Source organism: Jaculus jaculus, chromosome 18 (assembly GCF_020740685.1).
Source record: "Jaculus jaculus isolate mJacJac1 chromosome 18, mJacJac1.mat.Y.cur, whole genome shotgun sequence".
Classification (NCBI taxonomy): domain Eukaryota; kingdom Metazoa; phylum Chordata; class Mammalia; order Rodentia; family Dipodidae; genus Jaculus; species Jaculus jaculus.
This window is the reverse complement of record NC_059119.1, coordinates 13,954,138-13,977,972: the sequence shown is the minus strand read 5'-3', so window position 1 is coordinate 13,977,972 and position 23,835 is coordinate 13,954,138. Positions and strand designations below refer to the sequence as shown.

At 43.9% G+C, this 23,835-nt stretch overlaps 1 protein-coding gene across 1 annotated transcript in view; it reads right to left on the bottom strand.

The window, feature by feature from the left end:
* Nucleotides 1–18,954, bottom strand: part of Mcu (mitochondrial calcium uniporter) — a 193,302-nt gene extending 174,348 nt beyond the window's left edge. The window contains exon 1 of the mRNA XM_045137719.1: nt 18,793–18,954. Within this exon, the coding sequence (XP_044993654.1) occupies nt 18,793–18,954 (162 nt within the window). The remainder of the gene's footprint in view (nt 1–18,792) is intronic.
* Nucleotides 18,955–23,835: the final 4,881 nt, after the last annotated feature.

The window sequence follows — 23,835 nt, the reverse complement described above, 5'->3', positions numbered from 1 at the left end:
CAGACTGACCTTGGAATTCACTCTGTAGTCACACGCTGGTCTCAAACTCAGCGAGCCTCTTAACTCTGCTTTCTGAGTGCTGGGATTAAAGGCGTGTGTACCACCATGCCTGGGAAGTTGAAGGGTTTTTTTTTGTTTTTGGTAAATTTTTTTAAAAAAAACTATAACTCCTTTCCTGGCTGTCCATTCAACACCCATTCCCTCATAGCCAAGGAAGAAACAAACAGCAGTTGAGTTAAATCATTCCTGAGACTCTGGAATTTATCATTTTGTACAAAGAGGAAAGATCATTTTTCATTCTAAATAAGTTTTTGTCAAACGTGTTTTTGCATGACCCCTAATTCTAATATGCTTAAAATTGGTCACTCTTTTTCACACACAATCTGGTGGTTCAAAATGTCCATTAGCTTAATTAGAATGAGAAGTTCTTTGCTAATAGCATTATCTGGCCAGCCTGCATCTTGAGTGCCCAAGTAGCAATTTCTTCTCAAGTTTGGCTGGTGCCTGCCTTGCCTTAGCTACCATCCCTGGAAAGCAGCCCGCTTATTAGTGTTTCCCTTGCTGCTTCAGCACTTCTGGTTAATGCACTATATAGCCAATCACTTGAAGGGACAACCTGAATGAAGTACTGCACTACGTATTCTGTAAAAATGCCCTAACCATTAGCCAGCATGATGCAAATGAAAGACAAAAGCATTGAAAAGATAAAACTGCATTAGAGATTGCTTCTTATAACAGCAACTGCAGTTTGTTTTTAACACAAGTATTTACCTCACATCAACCATCTGTCAAAAAGAAGTCTCTCTGTCTGCATTGCTAGCTCTCATTTTTCTGTGGCTTGCGCCTGTAAAAACATGCCACAATTTAAGAAGTCTTTTTTACCATAAAAGGTACTGTTATCCTCTTACAAAATAAGGCATGTCCCACAAATTGCAGAAAATTCCAACACACTGCAACAAAGATTTGATGCCAACAAGTTTCCATCAATAATTTGTCTGAAAAAATCTGAGGATTTCAGCCGAGTAAGAGTAACGCAAGCTTCTGCTGCAGCAGCTCAATTCCTCCTGAGCTGGCTGTGCCACGGCAGATGCTGCTCTGCATTCTGCACAAGACGTGTTCATCTGTGGAAGGAAACACCACCCCTCTCCGCCTTCACTGGGGGAAGCACAAAGGGTTTCCCCAGAAATATGATAAGCCAGGGCACTGCACACCAAAAGGGAAATTAGCTTCCACAAAAGTCAAGGCAACATTCATTTCCACTCTAACTTTAAAAATGACACCGTAGGGTTGGAGAGATGGCTTAGCGGTTAAGCTCTTGCCTGTGAAGCCTAAGGACCCCGGTTCGAGGCTCGGTTCCCCAGGTCCCACGTTAGCCAGATGCACAAGGGGGCGCACGCGTCTGGAGTTCGTTTGCAGAGGCTGGAAGCCCTGGCGCGCCCATTCTCTCTCTCTCCCTCTATCTGTCTTTCTCTCTGTGTCTGTCACTCTCAAATAAATAAATAAAAAATTTAAAAAAAAATGACACCGTAGACTCCTCTTTCTTGTCCCTCAAAATGTTCAATGAAAAAGACATTCAGTCAATAGGAAAATGATTAAATGGACTAGAGATAGAAATGCAATAAAGTACTTAAAGATGAATGTATCAGAAACACATGTAAGAAATATTTTTTAAGTATTAAGCCAAAAAAAAAATTCTGCAGAAAAATATACATACAGTGTAATACCATTTACGTAAAGTTCTCTATTTGTTTCTAAATGAGGTTTTTAAAATGCTGCATGGGAGGGGATTCATACCTGATCCAGAAAACCTAATCAACAGCCTATGGTTGGGCAGGTCATAGGTCCCAGCAAGAAAGCTGCTACTGTTATTTGACTAAATGGACATGTTGTAGCCATAAAATTGCCCTCTAAATATTTATGTTTATGTCCCAAGATATTTCACCTTTGGTCAGAGAAGCTTCTTCTATGGTGACTGCTGGGGAGATCCAAAACTCATCCAAGTGCTAAGAGTGACTACTGAGTGCTAAATGAGACATTTACATCACACCCTCCACAGCTCAGGGGACACTGCAGAAGAGAGGGTAAAAGAATGTAAGAGCCAGAGGTTGGGAAGAGTGCTTTGAAACACTGTTTCTGGACATGAAGTGGCCATTGCATTTACGTCCTCACAGGGACTGCCATTACCTGCACAAGACCTTCGTAATACTGGGCCCATCAGCATAGTGTGATGGACGATAGAAGAGGGCAAAAAAGAAAAGAGGCGTTCAAGTAGAAGAGGGACGAGCTGGAAAGAATGGGTTAAGGGAGATGGCGGAAGGGGACAAAGGAAGGTAATGGGAAGCGATAATCAAACTATGTTCATCCTATGTGTGAAAACTGTCAAAAATATTTACAAGAAAAAGACTTATAGAGGATGGGAAGGACACTCAGCAGTTAAAGGCTTTTGCTTGCTAAGCCTGCCAGCCTGGGTTGACTTCCCAAGCCACTTACCTAAGCCAAATGCAGAGAGTGGCACAATTGTCTGATGTTCATCTGCAGTGGCAAGAGGCCCCAGGGCACACGTGCACACGCACACACACAATAAATGAACATTTGAAAAGAAAAAAACATTTGAAAAGAACTTACACACACACACACACACACACACACACACACACACACGGCAAAAGGGTAAGCATGGATGACAGAGACTGATACTTGGGAGAGAAGGAAATGGAACTGAGGAGGGGCACTTACAGGCAGCAATTACAATTCTTAAATTTCTCAAGCTAAACAGCATATACAATTTTACTTGTTTTATGGACGTATTTTATAGTTTATAAAGAAAAGACCTTTACCGCTGCACACTTCAGTGAAGGACACCTTGGCCCATGAACAGGACCCTCTGCAGACAGATGGCCTTTCCAGGAAGGCTCCTTTCAGCGCGTGCTCCTCACTCTCCCCAGTGCCAGGACGCTGAAGCTGGCTGGGCTGTGGCCGCCCATGCCCACTCAAGGCCTCAACTTCCTTCTACTTATAATCTTACCAGAACACTCAATGGGGCAAGAAATCTACTGTAGTCCCCTTTCCCTCCACCACCCCCTTGCATTTACTGCTCAAACCTCTAGCAATCATTAAGAAGAAAGCCAGTATATGTCTAAAGCTCACCCAACTTTGTGGTATTTGGCTGTGCTGAGAACTTTAATTCATTTTGAATCAAAGACTAATGCAGAGTGAGATATTAAAATTAAAGAAAGTACTGACTGGAGTTCAGCTCTCTATTAAATAAATCAATATTCAAAAAAATCTGGGGGCTGGAGAGATGGCTTAGCGGTTAAGCGCTTGCCTGTGAAGCCTAAGGACCCCAGTTCGAGGCTCGGTTCCCCAGGTCCCACGTTAGCCAGATGCACAAGGGGGCGCACGCGTCTGGTGTTCGTTTAGCAGAGGCTGGAAGCCTTGGCGTGCCCATTCTCTCTCTCTCCCTCTATCTGTCTTTCTCTCTGTCTCTGTCGCTCTCAAATAAATTAAAAAAATTTTTTTAAATATTTTTTAAAAAATCTGGAAGATGTTACACTCAAGTTTTTGATTTTACCAGCCCAAGTATGCTGAGACAACATTCTGTTGTGATATTCAGGCCATATTAAAAAAAAAAAATTGAAAAAACTATTTAATATTTTCTTTCATTTGGCATTAAAAGAATAAAATAAAGGAACAAAACCAAAGCACTAACATTTATACATACATTGTCAGGCATGTGAACGTATAGCAGTGTCTTCAAAAACAATCAATCAAAACTACTGCTACCATTTCTAACCAGCAAAACCATTTTTCCACTTGTAGTTTCTGGCACTGGCACTCACAGATCAGTGCAAGAGGGGCAAGAAAACCTGACACATGAAAACAGATATAAACTGGTATTCTCTGTTAAAAAAAAAAAAAAAGATTTCCATTGAAGGAAAACCTTCAATATTCTCATTAGGTTTTACTGTTTGCACTACATTTACTATGTCTTTAAATACTTTAAAGCATTTGTACATACATCTGTATCCTGCCTCAAAATGAAAAGTAGATCTTTATCACAGCTGGCCACTTGCCATAGCCTTGCCTCATGCACTAGCGGAATTCTGGCAATGCAAAGATACAGGCTACAGTGGGGGCAGAAGGGAAATGCAGAAGGTTAACTCCAAAACAAACACCTCCAAAAAATCTGTCACCTTTGGAAATACATGTAAAGAATCTAGAGTTGGCAGCACCTCAAACAGTCCCTGTCTCTCTTCTGCAGAAGCCAGTACTACTGGACTCCCACCATCCATACCAAGAGACGCTGTACCTGTTTCCTCCCTTCTTTCCTTCCTTTCCACCTTCTTTCCCTCCTTCTCCCCCCCCCCCCTTGGTGCTGGAGATATAACCCAGCTAAGCATACAGTCTATCACTGAGCACTACCTAGTTCTTAAATTGCTTTTTGTAAGAATCGGTATTTATCTGCATGTGAATGGGCACACACATGCTACACATGCACCTCTTTGCATCCAGCTCTAGTTGGGTACTGGGTTGGCAAGCAAGCAAGTACCTTTAGCCACTGAGCCATCTCCCCAGATCTTAAATTGCTTTCAACCTAACAGTTCTTAATCTTGCCTACTACTACTATTACTTGGCCCTTCTACAGTCCTGCTTGTTTCGGTGTAAGGTTTAAACCGTTTTGAGACAATGAGCAGCTGTGTGAATCGGAAGTCTTTCTTCTTCACATTTACATGATTTCCATCCGTGGGGCATCTTGGCACAGACTCAGATGATCTATACAGTTGCATCCCCCCAGAACTAAAAGATTTAGACAATGGTCTCCAGGACTGTTTAACTCACTACTCTCATCCACTGACTGAATGTCTATGTTCTTGACACTGTACAAATGCTCCATTCACAGAGCCCATAAATACTATGATACCATCAACACATGAATCAGATGGACAACTAATACTTACTAGGGTTTTCATGCTAGGCTTTCCAGCAGTTTAACTACAAAGAAAACCAGAAATGTTTGGTTTCAGGTTGGCATGTCACAATTTAAAACGACTTTGCCAGTACAATCCATCTTACTTCAACACTCCAACCATAACTGCTTGCTTGCCCATTGTCCCAACTCTCCAAATCTTGGCTCCATACCACATCTTTGTTTTTTTCCTCTCTCCCACCAGTTTGGACTGGAAGAAAAAAAAAAAAAAGACAAAAGAGAAAGACAGAACTAAACCCACAATGAAGTGCTTAAGGGAAACTGTTCACCAGGATCTCAAAAGTAATTATGAAAGCTGTCCTGAAAAGGAACTGGGAGGCTGTTTACCTTTACTTCACACTCTTGTCACTTGTGATCATGGTACCAGCTGTATGATTATACACAAGCAGCCAGTGAAATAAAAACGAAACACACCAGCCAGATGTGGTGGGACATGCTTGCCACCCCACACTTGGGTGGCTGAGGCAGGAAGATCATAAGTTTGAGGCCAGCCTGGGCTATATAGTGAGTTTAAGGATACTTAGTAAGACTGTCAGAAAGGAGAGGCTGGCTGGGCGTGGTGGCACATGCCTTTAATCCCAGCAGTCAGGAGGCAGAGGTAGGAAGATTGCCATGAATTCAAGACCAGCCTGAGAATACGTAGTGAATTCCAGGTCAGCCTGAGTTAGTGAAACCCTACATTGAAACTCATGTCCCCCCCCAAAAAAAAATTTAAAAAGGATTGGGGGAAGAGGGAGAGAGGGGAGAGAAGGAAAAGAGAAAAGTGGGGAGAGAAAACAACTTAAAAAGCCCTTTAGGTTCACCTAATTAAGCATCCTTATTTAACTGACAAAAATGTTAAGACCAAAGAGGTTAAATGGAGCTGGAGTGATGGCCTAGCAGTTAAGGTGCTTGCCTGTAAAGCCAAAGGACCCAGGTTCAATTCCAGAGGACTCATGTAAATCAGATGCACATGTGTCTGGAGTTGGTTTGCAGGGCTGGAGGCCATGATGCACCCATATTCTTTCTCTCTCTCTCTCTCTCTCTCTCTCAGTTAATGAAAAAGAGTGGAACAGAAATCAGATCCTGATTCTATTACAACACATGGCATCTAACCTTCTTCAATACTCTCATTTTGGTGGCAAACACACACACACACACACACACACACACACACACACTCAAAACAACCTTCTCTTCGTTTTTGCTAACTATCTCAGAAAATTAACTAGTATTCTGCGAGGGTAAAGAAATCTTGCTCCTAAGATTTTAAAAGGCTCACCACATTAAAAACATTAGTCTTCTGGTACAGCAGATATTATAGTATCTGTCAGAGTTACCAAAAAACTGATGCCTACTTTTGTACTGTAATGCCTAGAATATGGAGGTTTATGCTTTCAAAAAGAAAACATTTTATGCCGGGTGTGGTGGCGCACGCCTTTAATCCCAGCACTCGGGAGGCAGAGGTAGGAGGATCTCCATGAGTTCGAGACCATCCTGAGACTACAGAGTCGGCCTGGGCTAAAGTGAGACCCTACCTCGAAAAACCAAAAAGGAAAAAAATGAAAAACATTTTATTTATCTGCACCTTTAACTACTTTCCAGCTTGGGCTTATGTTTTTATTTTTTTATTTATTTATTTATGAGACAGAAAGGTGGGGGGGAGGGAAAAGGAAAGAGAATGGGCATGCCAGGAGCTCTAGCCACTGCAAACAAACTCAAGTTGCACACATCACCTTGTGCATCTGTTTTATGTGGGTACTGGGGGATTGAACCTAGGTACTTAGACTTCAAAGGCAAGTCCTTTACAGCACCTTAACTGCTAAACCATCTCTCCAGCCCAAGAGCTTATTCTTTTTATTTATTTTTTTGAGATAGGGTCTCACTCCAGCCCAGGCTGACCTGGAATTCACTATGTAATCTCAGGGTGACCTTGAACTCACAGCAGTCCTCCTACCTATGCTGGGACTAAAAGTGTGTGCCACCATGCCTGGCTTGAGTTTATAGTTTTTCAAATAAAGCATTCTAGGGCTGGAGTGATGGCTGAGTGGTTCAGGCACTTGCCTGCAATACCAATGGACCCAGGTTTGATTCCCCAGAACCCACGTAAACCAGATGAACAAGGGGGTGCATGCATCTGGAGTTCATTTGCAGTGGATGGAGGCTCTGGTGTGCTCATTCTTTCTCTCTCTCTCTTCTTGCCTATTTCTCTCTCTTCCTCTCTCTCAAATAAATAAAAATAAAAGTATTTTTTAAAAATTAAACTAAAGGGCTGGAGAGATGGCTTAGCGGTTAAGCGCTTGCCTGTGAAGCCTAAGGACCCTGGTTCGAGGCTCAACTCCCCAGAACCCGCGTTAGCCAGATACACAAGGGGGCGCATGTGTCTGGAGTTTGTTTGCAGTGGCTGGAGGCCCTGGTGCACCCATTCTCTCTCTCTCTGTGTCTGTTTGCCTCTTTCTCTCTCTGTCTGTTGCTCTCAAACAAATAAATAAACAAAAAACTTAAAAAAATTAAACTAAAATGTTCAAGAAATCACTCCAAATTACTTTAGTTCTATTTTTATACCTCTTGAGAAACAGATGTAGCAGAAGCTACAAGAATCTTCTATAATCACACTTGTAATATAGAAAGAACAGTGGCTAAAATTTTACTAAGAAAAGTTTTAATGCTTAGGAATGACTACTCAGAAAAAGAAACAGTGTTCTGTTGCACAGTAGGATAACTAGATAACCATTTGCTATATTTGAATGTTTTATCAAGTAAAAATAAATATATGAGATAGGTATGCTTACTGATTTGCACATTACACAATGTATACATGCTTATAAACATCACATGGAGGCTAGATAAATGGCTCAGCAGTTAAGCTCTTGCCTGAGAAGCCTAACAACCTGAGTTCAATTACCCAGTACTCACATAAAGTGGTTCATGCATTGCAGTTTGTCTGCATCAGCTGAAGGCCCTGGTGCACCCATTCTCTGTCTCTCTTCTTGATCTCTGTCGGCTTGCAAATAAATTGTTTTAAATGTGTTTTGTTATATATACATATATATATATATATATATGAAGAAAGGAAGAAAAACAAGGCCATTATAATACCAGGCTCAATAGTTCCCAAAGGGAATCAATCTCACTAAAGAGCTCTTTCAACTCCTCTACTGAGTCCAACACTAAGGGCTACTGCACGCAGCACTGGCAGAGCGAATGCACAGAACGCAGTCTTCCAACAAAGGTCTGCTAAGTGCTTCTCCTGCTGTGTGTACCTTTCCAGACCACGGTGCAAGCCTCATGAATCCTACGGGGAAAGTAGGTCCCTGAGAAGAAGGTGGGCATCTGACTTGATACGTAAATTTTAAAATAACCTTAACATAATTAAAGCCCAGAGTACAGGTTTAAATGGAGGCACACAGAGAACACGGGAAGCAAATGCAGCATGACTATATAAAGGAAAGCTTCAGAGGCTAAGAAGTGAAAGTTCCAGTCCCAGCTATGAGGTCAGATCTTGGATTGCCCTGCCTTCCCCGGGTACTAGGTTGCTGACTGGATGTGGCTACACTTCTGAAATCGCTCTTCTCTCTACTCCCTGCTCGTTACTCACAGCTAACGTCCTAGTTCAGGCACCTCTATTCAACTGGCCAGCCCTTTACTACTCTCTACACCTCTGGTCTCGTCCCACCCTCCCCACCCCTCACAATGCTGCCAGCATGACCCAAGGAGAAGCAAACCTGACCAAGGGATGATTCTCCTGCTTTGATTCTTCAACAACTCATCTACTGACAAGCAGTGTTTTCTCAAACTGTGGCTTCTTCAGTTAAGGAAGTACCCAGCAGTATTTCTTGAATAAAATAGAAACTATATATATATGCCTTATACAGAGCAAAAATGTTTCTGCCAAGCATAGTGGAACATGCCTTTAATCTCAGCAGTCAGAAGGTAGAGGAAGAGGATTGCCATGAGTTCAAGGCCACCCTGAGACTACATAGTGAATTTCAGGTCAGCCTGGACTAGAGTGAGATCTTACCTTGAAAAAAAAAAAAGAAAGAAAGAAAAGAAAAAAAGAGAGAGTTTCAGAAAATTTTTCTTGGGCTAAGGTTGTATACCTGAGTTTGAATCCCCATACCACACATAAAAGCCAGAAGCTGTGGTGGGCTTCTGTAACCTGCAGGATGGGAGGCGGAGATCAAAGAATTTCCTGGAAGCTAGTAGACCAGCTGTCCTAGTGAACACAGTGGTGAGGGAGAGAAGGAGAGACCCTGTCTCAAACAAAGTCGAAGTAAAGGACTAACAACCAAAAGCTATCCTCTGACTTCCGTGCGTGTACCGTGGCAAATGCATACCCACATTACACACACACACACACACACACACACACACACACACACACACATAGTGGATCATGATGTAAAATGTACGTCTCCTATGGCGTGAGCTTACAATAAGACCAGTGACATACAGAATAAACTTTCAACTCCTTCTCCAATCCCCTCACCATCAAACAGCCTGATCCTTCCCCACACGACAATGATAAAGAAATAGACAGCTGGAGCCAGACTGTCGGTTGGCATGTCAGGTGTTCTACTTGTTAGCTGGGTGGGCCTCAGCAAGCATCACTCACCAGTCATGATCCCGGGCAAATCACTTAACCAATCTGAGGTAACTTAGTTTCACTATCTGCAAGAGGAGAAAAACGACTGTGCTTATACCATTGGGAAATACAAGAACTGAGGGAGCCAACCAATGTAAAGTGCTTGCATGCAGTACACTTGGTAAATACTAATTATCACTAATGTCGCTACTACGGCCCAGCTTGATCTCCAACTATTCTTGCCCATACCCTGGTGCGAACAAACTACCAGCTGCTCTCCAGCTTATCTTATGACCTCACGCTGTTATACTGTCATGTCGCATCTTGGTACCCTCTGGAATGCCAACCAAACTTTTCCACTGTCCCATCATTGCACTGTCTTTGTGGTGAAGAGCAAGTGAGACCTTCTCTGAAGCTTTCCCAGTTCAAACAGGCAGGTGGTCCCAAGTGCCCTCAAGCAGCCTCCCCAGGGAAGAGAAGAGCTCTGCACTTAAAAAGGCAGCAGTAACTCATACTGCAGGAAATGTCCCCTGGCCAGAGTATGAACACATCTTGGGACCAAGGCAGCTTTCCTTTCCCCCAGAGGTGTCTCCAGAAAGAATGAGTTCCATAGTTTATTTCCAAGTGACTCCAGGTTGGCTACCCTTTATAGATCTCCATTTTCCTCCTGTACAACAGCAGTATTTTGCCTAAAGGATTGTGGAGCACAATAGACATGCTATAAAACTGTCCAGTATAGAAGCAATACTCGATAATGACCAGGTTTACTGGAACGTTTAGCATTCCAAGGCAAATTACGGAGATCCCCAGGAGGCAAATACCTTCCCTCAACCACTAGCAGTCAGCTAATGCCTGGAAGGGAGCATAGGGAAAGACAGGGATGGACCTTGAGAAAGAAAGAAGAAAACCGCGGGGACTCTTAGATAGGACCAGGGCTGAAGAAGCAGAAGAGGAAAGAAAGGAGAAGTCACACTGAATTCAGCATGGTCTAGCTTGAGCTCTTGACAGACCTAGGCTTAAATCCAAAGCCTCAGTCCTGTCCATCTTTGCATCACCGGCACTGAAACGGTTTGCGGCACTTGGGACCAAGTGAGCCTGTCCTCAGTGTCCAAATCTATAAAATGAGTAGTCATGCCTCTCTCTGGGCTGTGTTCTCATCTCCTGCTTGACTTACAGAGGCCAGCCAGTACAAGCTAATCTATTTGCTCTCTTGTTATTTGGCAAATTAGCAGTCATGTTAATTTTCTCTGTAGCAAAATTTAAAGTAGACCTTAATAGCCTTAAACATTCTGTAACATCACTTAGTATAACCAAGTAAGAACCATGAAGTAGCTCTGTCTTAGAAAGCAAAAAAATGTTTTAAAGGATCTTGTTACCAATTAGATGGAACCTTTCAGGACTGTGCATTTCTGACTGTCCTCCTCTGCAGTTTTCTGATACAATGCAATGGATAACACATAGAAGGAAAAAACAAACAAACATGTAAACCACCCCCCCCAAAAAAAAAGAAGAAAGATTTTGATGCTGGGAGCAAGCCTTTAATCCCAGCACTTGGGAGGAGGATCATTGTGAGTTTGAGGCCACCCTGAGACTACATAGTGAATTCCAGATCAGCCTGGGCTAGTGAAACCTGACCTCGAAAAACCAAAAAAAAAAAAAAAAAAGAATGAAAACTGAAAACTTTAGTAATGATGTAAGAACTCTGAATTAATAAATACATTTAATATCATTTGAAAAAGGCCCTTTTTGCTTTTTTACGGGGTGTGTGCCATGTGCATATGTGTACATCTCACGTGGCGTCCACAAGGAAGACACTGGGTGTCCTCTACTGCTCTCCCACCTCGTTTTCTTGAGACAGGGTCTCTCACTGAATCTGGAGCTCACTGTGTTTGGTTAGACAGGCTGACCAACAAGTCCCAGCGACCCTCCTATTATTGGCACTGGAGTTACAGACATAATGGCTTGTGGGGTTTTTTGTTGTTGTTGTTTGTTTGTTTGGGTGGGTGCTGGGTATTGAACTCAGGTCCTCATGCTTGTGCAGCAAGCACTTACTCACTAAGCCATCTCCCCAGACCAAGGCTCTTATTTTGAAGAGATGTCAAAATGTTCTATTATCCAGTTACTCCAGAACTGCATTAGAAAAAGGTTGGAGTTAGCATGCTATTAGATCCAGTTGGTAATATAATTTACCAAGTTATATTTTTATCAACATAAAAGATTCAAGCCTGTACTTTATGGGCCAATAATTCTCTGAAGTTATTAAAATTAATTTGCTTGAAGTCAACTTCCATCTTTACACAGGCTGTCTCACAGTAAGCATTTAACAAAGTGCAGTGAAATAAATAAATGGCTTTGTTTCCCCTTTTGTTCTTAGCCTGCAAAAGACAGGCTGTTTAAATAGGTGTCATCAAGCCTGTTGAGTACTTACTCAAGACAAAGTTGCAGGTTAGGTACCGAACTGAAAGAAATCCACCCCAATAAATGTTTTTATTCATTTATCTATCTACATGCAGAGGGAGACAGAGAGAAGAGAATGGGCACACTAGGGCCCCTAGCCACTGCAAGTAAACTCCAGCTGCATGTGCCACTTTGTACATATGGCTTTACGTAGGGAATAGGGAATCAAACCCAGGTCATCAAGTTCTGCAGGTAAGCAAGCACCTTAACTGCTGAACCACCTCTCCAACCCCCAATGCATGTTTTAAAACTGAGGCTGCTAGGTGTGGTGGCGAACGCCTTTAATCCTAGCACTCTAAAGGCAGAAGGAGGATCACCCTGAGTTCGAGGCCACCTGAGACTACATAGTGAATTCCAGGTCAGCCTGGGCTAGAGTGAGACCCTACCTCGAAAAAACAAACAACAACAACAACAAACCTGGGGACTGGCACTTTAAAATGTAATATGGAAGAGTGTAACTCAGTAGGAAAGGGTTGCATGGGAAAATCGAGAGACACAATCCCTCTCAGTGCAGCATTAACATCATGGACTTCACTCCTGACTAGATTTTTTTTGTTTGTTTTTTGTTTTTCTAAGCAGGGTCTCACTCTAGCCCAGGCTGACCTGGAATTCACTATGCAGTCTCAGGGTGGCCTCAAACTCAGGATGATCCTCCTTCTACCTTTAGAGTGTTGGGATTAAAGGTGTGTGCCACCATGCCCGGCTCTTATTTTTGGTTTTTCTTTTTTTTTTTTTTTTTTTTTTTTTTTTTTGGTTTTTCGAGGTAGGGTCTCACTCTAGCCCAGGCTGACCTGGAATTCACTATAGAGTCTCGGGGTGGCCTCGAACTCACGGCAATCCTCTTACCTCTGCCTCCCAAGTGCTGGGATTAAAGGCGTGCGCTACCATGCCCGGCCTTATTTTTGGTTTTTCAATTGACATAAGATCTTGCTATGTAACTCTGGCTGGCCTAACACTCATTCTATAGCCCAGGCTGGCCTCAAGATCACTGTAATCCTACTGCCTCAGACTCTTGAGTACGTGCACTTAGTCGGGCTTAGTTCTCGGATTCTCCTAGTGGTGTTCCTAATAGCATGCTAGTCTAGGAATTCTAATATGTCCATGAATCAGTTCAACTAAGACTAAAGACTCAAAAGCTGAACCCTATGCTCAGCAAATATTTTGAAATATTAAAATGTAATCTTGACCTTAATCACAGGAAAGCAAACAATAACTTAAAATCTATAAAGGTCCAAAGCAAGACTATAAAAAGAAATGACAGTGGCATCCCAGCAGTTATCCACACACTGGTACCACAGTGCAGACCTAGCAGAGGCAGCTCCCCCACCCCAACCACCCCTGCAAACAAGAAATGCTTGGTTGTCAATTTATTCTTTAACTGCATCTTTTTTATTGACAATTTTTATACATGTAAACACACTTTGATCCTAATTTCCTACCTTCTCCTACCCACTCCCCCCACCCACGTCCACTGCACCCTTTTCTTTCCAACTAGTGCCTCTTCTTCGGCGTCATTTTTGTTTGCCTTCTTCCCAAACTACATCATTCTTTTCTTTTCTTTTCTTTTTTTTTTGGTTTTTCGAAGTAGGGTCTCACTCTGGCTCAGGCTGACCTGGAATTCACTATGTAGTCTCAGGGTGGCTTTGAACTCACAGCGATCCTCCTACCTCTGCCTCCCGAGTGCTGGGATTAAAGGCGTGCGCCACCACGCCTGGCTAATGCTGTATTTTCTAATTAGATTTTTTCTTAAAGAATTCCATACATCATAAAATGGAGCCCTAGGGCCTTAAAAAGATCAGATAATCAGAACTTGTTGGATAAATCCAAGTTCATTCACTCAAATAATTTATAAATTTCAAAATAAGATTTTAAGATAAGAGAATGCCTGCCTCCTTAAGAACAAAAGTATACTCTAAACCTATTTATCTAGAACCCCCAAACACCTAACATGATAATATATAAAAATAACAATAGCCAGGCGTGGTAGTGCACACCTTTAATCCCAGCACTTGGGAGGCAGAGGTAGGAGGATCGCTGTGAGTTTGAGGCAACCCTGAGACTACATAATGAATTCCAGGTCAGCCTGAACTAGAGTGAAACCCTATCTTGAAAAAACAAACAAACAAACATGGAACCTTATTCAAACATATACTCATAATTGGGTTTATTACACTTTTGCTGACTATGAACAAAAAGACACTGACCACCACAGACCTGATCCAATGCTACCAACTCTTCTCATTAATCCACCATAAAGAAATGTAATCAGGGCTGGAGAGATGCTTAGTGGTTAAAGCATTTGCCTGCAAAGACAAAGGACCTCGGTTCAATTCCCCAGGACCCACGTAAGGCAGATGCACAGGTGGTGCATGTGTCTGGAGTGTGTTTGAAGTGGCTGGAGGCCTCGATGCATCCATTCTCTTCCTTTCTCTCTGCCTCTTTCTTTCTTGCTCTCTCAAATAAATAAAAATTAAAAATAAAACATTTTTTAAAAAGACATGTAATAAATACACAACCAAACACAGCACTGTCGGTATCAAGCTTGAAGCAAAGAGACGTGAAGGGGCAAGGTGATAAGATATCCATCTTGGCTTAATCTCCTCAGTGAGAGAAGGTGGCCACACTGGAACATTGGGAGTACATGACAAGTCAGTGTCAATTTGTGTCCTGAAGATAATAAATCCTATCAGAATTCAGAGGACAGAATGAAGAGAGATTAAAATGCAGTAATCGCAAAAGTGAGAATTAAACTAGGACTTCTGGGACCCATCTCCATTTAAAGGAATTTTAATCCCAGGTCTATTATCTACCAGAAGCATAACTGATCAATCATTTCTCTGAACGTCCATTATGTCTATGAAGTGAGGATGTCAGGTTCAAAAGGAGTTGTATGTCAGTCTGTACCCTGACATGGACCTTGGACATTAAAAGAGTGCCTAGGGGTGATTAAGATTACAATTCAACTTAAATACTGCATAGGAGTTGAGTATGCATGTATCGCACATTTGGGGACAAGGCTGAGACTGTAGAGTTTTTATGCTGGGATTCAAGCAAAGGAAAAGCAGGCCAGATCAGGAGAAACTCAAAATAATAACAACAATAATAATGATGATAATAATAAATAAATAAATAGGGCCTGAGCCTAGCATTGTGAACCAGACCTATAATTCCAAGGAGAGGAGTAACTGGAAGTAGCCTGGGCTACACAGCAATATTCATATTCTCTCTCTCTCTCTCTCACACACACACACACACACAAAATTAGGGCTTGTGTTTCAGACAAAGCACGCTGTTAATACTTTCAGGTTAAGCTAAAACAATGTCACTGCCAAGGAAATGTGATATGTACAGGGAGAGCCACAAACTCTAACAGTATGGCAGACTTATGATTTAGTAACTCAGCACAGCCGTTGACCACTAGGAAATGCCAACACTCAGTCTGTCATAATCAGAGATGAGACAGTTTGATTTAGCAAAGGAATTACACAGCCCACAATGAGAGGCAGTTCCCCTTGAAAGAATCATCTTTGAAAATAGCAGCCTCCTTCACCAATCACACAGAAAGGCATGCAGCAAACATATTCGTCTTAGTTACAGTAACAAAGCAGTTTCTTTATACAGGAAGGGAAAAAATTATACTACATAGTGCCAAAAAAAAAAAAAAAAAAGGAAAGAAAGAAAAACACTGAAAAAGGCCATGTACCTTTTCTTCTATCTGTTTGGTCGGAAGATGTTTTAAAGCCAGATACGCTGATGTACAACAGTAGTCTCAACTACTGAAGAGAGTGAGGCAGAAGGATCTCTTGAGCCTAGGAGTTAAAGGTCAGCCTGGGCAACACACTGACACTCCTATCTCAAAAAGAAGGGAGGGAGTACAATTGAAAGATGTTTATATGGGGGGAAGGGGAGGGTGTCCAAGTTATGTTTATAACTGTGCAACTGCACTTACCAACTTGCTGAACTACTAGATTGCAATAGAGTCATTTTCTAAACTTAGTAAAGATGTATTTCAAAAAGAAGACTCTTCAGCTGGGCCTGGTGGCACATGCCTATAATGCCACCACCTGGACGGGACACAAGAAGCAGGAAGGTGGGGATGTCCAGGCCAGCTCAGCTACACAGTGAGACCCTGTCTCAACAATACAAAACAACAAAAAAGATGACGAGAGCAAAACCCGAAGAAGCCCTGTAGCTGGCTGTGAACCCTGGCTCTAATCTGCCATGCCCTCTAAAGCTAAACAAAAGTGGCACAGGTTGGACCTGTGGTCAGGTCCAGAGCAGACTGCCATCTGCTGCACACACACGGGGTTCTCCAGGGCAAGAGCCAATCTCAAGGCCTAACCCAGGACCTTTATAAGAACATCTCTTCTTGTTGGCAAGCTTCTTGTTCCACAGTCACCTAATTATGTGCCTCAAAGCACACATCTACTTACAGAAGTCCCATTTGTATGGCTTTGAAATACAAATACCTTCCTAACAGACAATTAAGTCAATTTTATAAGGGAGGAGGGAGATGTAACAATTGTAGTTCACAATAAAAAGAACACAAGAAGGGGGTCATAATATCTGGGACGGGTAGAACTTACCAGCTGTGTTATTTGGGCCTGTTTCAGGGCCTCAATTTCAGGCACGAAATAGCGAGAGTTAAGCCCTTAAAAGACATCTTTCAAATGGAACATCTTGTGAGGATTCACAGAATATATCGGATGGAGACACCTATACACATGATGACTTCAGAGCAATTACAGAAAAGTTTTTTTTAAATCTGTTTTTATCTTTTAAATAATCAGGTTCAACTCTTTTTGACTCTTAGAACTCCAAGTTCATTTACAAGCCACATCCCCATGACAACACTTCTGCCCTTCAGAAGCAACACTTCATTTTTAATTGTGCTTTCAGTTACAAATTCAGCACATCCCTTTTACGCACCCCAGAATAGCGCAGAGGAGCACTTCCATGAAGTACCCCCACAAGGAAGAGACGCTCACAGACGGATGTATTTGCATAGTGGGAAATACACAGAGCACCAATGTTTCTTAATGCTACATGAACACCACACCCAAACAGTATTAAAAACAAACTGTGACCGGGTCTCATCAGAAAACGAAGACAAAGATCACTGGGAAGCCTTTCAATAGTTGGGAGGAAAGAGGAAATACAATCGGATTTTTGGATGGCCTTTAAGTCTTTCAGACATAAAGATGTAAATGGAACATGCAAATCTGAACTGAACTATAGAAAAATTTGGCTCCCACCCCAAAGCTTCAGCAAAGCATTATGTCTGTATGCCAAATACGAAAAAGGGCAATTTCCTCACAAGTAGGAGGGCAGGGTCCATCACTAGGACTCATAATAGCAATACTACTTTGCATCCACCACCGATCATCAGTTCATTTCATGGCTCTTTCTGACAATGTATGCTACCATAGGTCTTGGGCTTCCTCCCTGCAAACCTTCAGTTGTTTCCTCGTAAGAGCTTCGTGATCAGAAGGGGATCATGATGTGTGGGGTTGAGAGCTTGAAGGGACTACCTTCGCCTGCAGTGGTCCTCAGGACCACACTATACAACTTCACCCTGGGAAATAAAATCTACACTCGGTTCTCTCAGAGTTGGCTGACGACCCATACAATACATATGGGTCTGGAAAGTCCAAAGGAAGGGAACCTGGCGGGCTTGCTAGGTCAAGAACTCCATGCCAAGTTATCGCAGGCAATTGAGGAAGGGGGGGGGGGCTCTCTTACAGATCCTCCTCTGCTAGCCCCGCCCTTCAAACAAACTCCCTTTCTGTTGCAGCCAATGAAACCAGCAATAACTGGTTAATACAACCACCGAGTCTCTGCTCGGTGTCCAACTTGTCATGTTCGCTTTCCCTGCGCCTGCTGCCCACCCGGCCTGCCTGCCTTCTGGAGGCACATCCCCCGGCCTCCTCGCCAAAGGACCACTTTTAGGGAGCCGCGGGGATGGAGCGTGTGTCTCCTCTTGAAGCAATGCAGCATCCGTGCCTGGGAAGCCTTTCCCCCGGGGAACACGTAGGCACAGGGTAGTCAGAAAGGGCTAAAGTTTGATTTTCCTTCTTGCCCGTTCCCTCGGTGGTGGGGAGGGGGGCGAGAAGGAAGAGGCAGCGGCCCCGCTGGGGTACCGGGGTGCTCTCCAGGGACAGTTCCCAGCAGCATGGCACTGCCACTCTCTGGACAGACACAGGCAGCCGCGGCAACTCGGGGCACCCAAACCCGCCCAGACGAGAGAGAGAGAGAGAGAGAGAGACAGAGAGAGAGGAGAGACAACTTGCACGGGGCTCCGTGGCGGGGAGCCGTGGGCAAGAGCTGTTAGGGAAAAGGAGAGAGAGAGAGGGAGAGGGAGGGAGCGTGCTCGGAGGCGGGTCAGGGTGAGGTTCAAGTCCCGTCCCTTCCCCGCCCCGGTGTCCCCGGTCCTGCGGGAACATCCCCGCGGTCGCCCCTCCTCCTCCTCCTCCTGGCTGGCTCCCGCCCGCCCGCCCTTCCCGGTCGCCGCCGCCGCCGCCGCAGGCGTCTGAAGGGCACGGCGGGCTCCACGGTGGCCCCGAGCGAGGCTTCGGGAACGGCCGCCGAGTTGAGGGAAGTGGCCCGCTGCCCCGGCGGCCTGCCCCCGACCGGCCGGCGGCTCCGCGCGCGCGCACACACACACACACGCGCACACCGACACACGCGCGCGCGCACACACACACACACACACGCACACACACACTCACACACGCCAGCGCCGCCCCGCCCTCCCCCGGAGCCGCCCGGGGGCGCGCTCGCTCACCGTCCGGTGGTGCTGTTGCTGCCGGTGACGGCTGACGCCTAGCCCCGGGAAGCAGCCGGCAGTCAACGCCCCGCAGCCTCCGGCGCCTCCGCAGCCGCCGCCGCCGCCGCCGCTCCGGGAGGAGAGGAGCAGCAGGAGCGATCTACCTGCGGCGGCCGCCATCTCTCAACTGGAAACGGCGCCGACCCCGGCAGCGCAGCGGACGGCTGGGGCGGAGCTCAGAGCCGCCACTCAAACGACGCCCAGCCAACTGGAGCCCTCCGTCGAGTGGATGAGGCGGGGCTTCCTGCAAAGCCCAATCGACGGGCGGGAGAATCCCACTTCCAAGCCTGCCTGTCACTTCCAGAGTTACCTATTGTGGGGGACATAGTCAATTACGGGCAAATTCTAGGGAAGCGGTAACTGACACCCCGAGAGCCTTTCAGAATAGAGCAATAAAGAGATGACATGTTCCATTTGGCTAATGTTTACCAAGGATGGAGCTGCGAGAAGGATAACTAGAGAAAGAGAGGTGTGTGCAAAGCCTTGCTGAGTTCTGAGAGAGTGTCCTAAGTTGGCTAAAGACCAAATTGCAATACTAACTAGGTATGCTGTAACTCACTACGGCATGACCAGAGTTACCATCCACAACTGATGGGATCTGGATATGCTGAAATTAACTCTACATCACAAAATGATCTAACGAGTGTGCTATATAGCGGTAATAGAGGCGGGAGAGAATGATGACAATATCAAAGTCCCAGAATGAGTACATGCCACCAGACTCAGCTAACGGAACTGTGTGCATTTCAAAAACTCACCTCATTCACAGCACCTTTACGCTGACACACTCTCTCTCTCCAGAAGCAACACTCTTCTTCCCACATTTGACCTTATCTGCCTTCATTAACCTATGGAAACCGAACAAGTTGGTAAAGATTATTTTGGTGAAGTTTCATAATTTTGCTAAGATTAAAATTAGAATACACTTTGGATTAACTGTTTCTTGAGATCTGTCTCACTGTTTCTTAGGCTGGCCTGGAATGCGCTATGTAGCCCAGGCTGGCCTCAAACTCCCTCTTCAGTGCTGGAATGATTGACGTGTGCCACCACAGCCAGTTTAGATTAAATGTTTTATTTTCATCATCATTATCATGGCTTTTCTTTTTGAGACAGCATCTCAGTACATACCTCAGGCTGGCTATGCAGCCCAGGCTAGCCTTGAACACACAGTCCTCCTGCCTCAGGCTCCTGAGCATAGGGATTACAGGCATGTACCATTATGCCTTGTTAGGACTAACTCTTTATTACTTTATCTTGAAAATATTTGTACATGAAAGAAATTTATAAGGAGGGCTGTATGTAAAAAAGGAGCCCCGGGGTTCTGGAATCTCCTGAGACGGTCCCCTTGTCTGTTGTTATGAACTGTGTGGCTCTGTCAGCTCCTTTTAAAATCTGGAGGAGAAAACAGTTATGAAAGCAAATAAAAGTATCATCCTACATTTTGGGAAATATCTTTATAATAAACCCTTGGGTGATGGATTTAGTAAAGCCTGTGTAGACTTAAAACAAAAAGAAACATTTTTGGTGTATGGCAGCGCATGCCTTTAATCCCAGCACTCAGGAGGCAGAGGTAGGAGGATCACTGTGAGTTCGAGGCCAGTCTGAGACTACATAGTGAATTCCAGGTGAGCCTGGGCTACAGCAAGTCTCTACCTCGAAAAAACAAAAATATAAAAATAAAATAAGGGCTAGAGAGGTGGCTTATTGGTTAAGACACTTGCTTGCGAAGCCCAAGAACCCAGGTTCGATTCCTAGAACCTATGTAAGCCAGATGCACAAGGTGGCTCATGCGTCTGGAGTTTGCAGTGGCTGGAGGCCCTGGCATGCCCATTCTCTCTCTCAAATAAATAAATAAATAAATTATTTTAAATAAAATAAGCCGAGTGTGGTGGCACACGTCTTTAATCCTAGCACTTGGGAGGCAGAGGTAGGAAGATCGCCCTGAATTCGAGGCCACCCTGAGAATGAAGAGTGAATTCTAGGTCAGCCTGGGCTAGAGTGAGACCCTGCCTCAAAAAACCAAAATAATAAAAATAAAAATAAAATAAAATAAAAATTTTATCATTTATCTTAATAATATTCCCTAAAGTTTGACTGAGATCACTTTCTTGGCCAAGAATAGCTAAATAATGAAGCCGACTTGTGGGTTTAATTTTTCCACCTCAGCCCAGAACAGTAAGATGATGGGCTTCCTGGGGTGGGAGGGCAGAGACCATCACTCCAACAAGTGGAACCTGAGAGCTCAGGAATGCACTCCACATTCCATGGCTGCACAGAACAGTCCCCCTGCTTGGGAACACCTCACTCGTCCAAGCAGCCTCACTCACCGACACCTTCCACCTCTATATTTATCCCAGTGGAATTTCGTGGATTTGTCCATGCTGGAGCCTTGTCTCCCTTCGCACTCCCCCCAGATGTCTTCTTACACTCACCACCATAGATCCTGACTTCGCTTCGGTTTCTGCGCCTTTGCCAAACCTAATTGTGAGTCCCCATTCCCTCCATCTCCACTTTGCACTTAGAGAAATTTGACGGGCATGGCATTTTCCCTATTTTTCCAAGTACGGAAACGAAATGTGCCCCCTGAAGTACTGAGTATTTGCAAAAGAAACATATTATCCAGACATGGTGGCACACATGTGTAATTCCAGCCCTGAGGAGGCTGAGGCAGGAGGACTGATAGGAATTTGAGGCAAGCCTGTGTGACATAATGAGTTTAAGCTCAGCCTGCACAAAGGATAGCAAGACTTTGTCTCAAAGAAACAAAATACAAGAAAGAAAAAGAACCACACTATTTTTCCCCCTTTTTTAAGTTCACAAACCCAAAACTGGAGCTATTACCAAAAGCTTTCTTCCTGTCCATTTCTCCTCATATCCATCCAAGGAAGCCACTAATGAACCTATGGTAGATTCTGTAATTGGAGGATCTCCTAACTAAACTCGTTCTTATAGTGCAGAACTAGCCCTCTCTCTCTCTCTCTCTCTCTCTCTCTCCATATATATATATATATATATATATATATATATATATATATATGTATGTATATATATATGTATATATATATACATATATACACATATATACATATATATATATATAATTTAAGACACAGAGAGAGAGAGGAGTGAATGGGCACACCAGGGCCTCTAGCCATTACAAACAAACTCTAGATAGATTCGCCACCATGTGCATCTGGCTTACATGGGTATTGGGGAATCAAACCTGGGTCCTTAGGCTTCACAGGCAACTGCCTTAACTACTAAGCCATCTCTCTAGCCCATTGACTAGCAATTACTCGAAACAGCAGTCAGTTACTTTCTTCTAGGGAAAACTCTCTCTACCACTGCAGACATATACAAGCTGGTTAACCAAGTATGATGAGAAAATAGGTAGATAGTACCTGTGGTAGTTTGAATGTATGCCCCCCCCCCACAATGGCTTGTGTTAAAATTACACTTGTAATTTAGATCTCTAGCCACCTGGCTGGAGGAGGTGTCACTGGGGGAGGATACTGGAGTCCAGCCCTAAGGTGTCACTGGGGGGTGGGGGGGATCCAAATTCCAGTCCAAGTGATAGAGAGCAGTTTGAGTTCTGGGGGTCCTGACTGCTGCCAGCCTCAAGCTCGTTTCTCCCTGGTGTTTGCTGGATGGCGCCGGTGCTTATGGGGTGCGGCTGGCTGCTTGGTGGAGTCTCTCTGCCTGGCTTTATGAATGGCAGCCAGTTTCTTCCCCTGGATCTGTAAGCTTGAAATAAATCTCTTCCTCCCATAAAACTATGTTTGGTTGGATGCTCATTCCAGCAATGTGAAGTTGTCTACTACAGTGCCACAGAAAGTAAATCTCATTCCTAAGAAAAATTCATACTTATTGAATAACTCCTGTGGGCTAGAGGCCATCCATTCATTTTAGAGACAGCACGTTTATAAAAGAAGAAAAAATAAGCCAGGTGTGGTGGCGCATGCCTTTAATCCCAGCACTCGGGAGGCAGAGGTAGAAGGATTGCTGTGAGTTTGGGGCCACCCTGAGACTACATAGTGAATTTCAGGTCAGCTTGCGCTAGAGTGAGACCCTACCTTGAAAAAAAAAAAAGAAAAGAATTAAAAGAAGAAAAGGTTACCAAGAAAAGCATTGCCTTTTTTTCCCTTTCTTCCTTCATTTTATTTTATTATGTTTCATGATTTTGAGACAGGATATCACTGTATAGCGTTGGCTGGCCTGGAACTCACTATATAAAGCAGATTGCCCTTGAACTTTCAGTGATGATCCACCTGCCTCTGTCTCCCAATTGCCAGGATTTTTGGCATTCGCCACCATGCCCAGCTAAGTCATTATCTTTGTAAGAAGTGGAAGATAACTCCAATATAACTTCTGGAAAATTGGTTAAATAAATTAGACATTAACCTTATGACAGAATTACTATAATGAATTACCCATAAACCAGCCTTGTGACACACACCTGTAATCCCAGTACTCAAAGGGCAGACATAGAAGGTTTGAGTTCCAGACCACTTTGGGCTACACAGTGAGCACTTGTCTCACAAAAAATAATTAATTAATTAATTAAGGCCCAGTGTGGCAGTGCATGCCTGCAAAACAAAAAATAACAATCCCAACATAAGAAACTACCCAAGCCCATACTTTTAAAAATGTGAGCAGGGCTTGGTGGCACACTTTTGTAATCCCAGCTCTTAGGAGATGGAGGCAGAGGAATTAGTTCAATATCATCTTGAGTACAAAGGATGCTCAGGGCCAGGCTAGACTCCCTGAGACCTTATCATAAAACAAATCAAAAAAGTAACAACATATTGGCTTGGCTCAGATCATGTGTAAGAATACTGGGCTGGAGAGAGGGTTAGCAGTTAAGGTGCTTGTCTACAAAGCTAAAGGACCCAGGTTCGATTCCCCAGGACCCATGTAAGCCAGATATACAAGGTGGCACATACGTCTGGAGTTTGTTTGAAGTGGCTAGAGACTCTGGCACATCCATTCTCGATCTCTCCC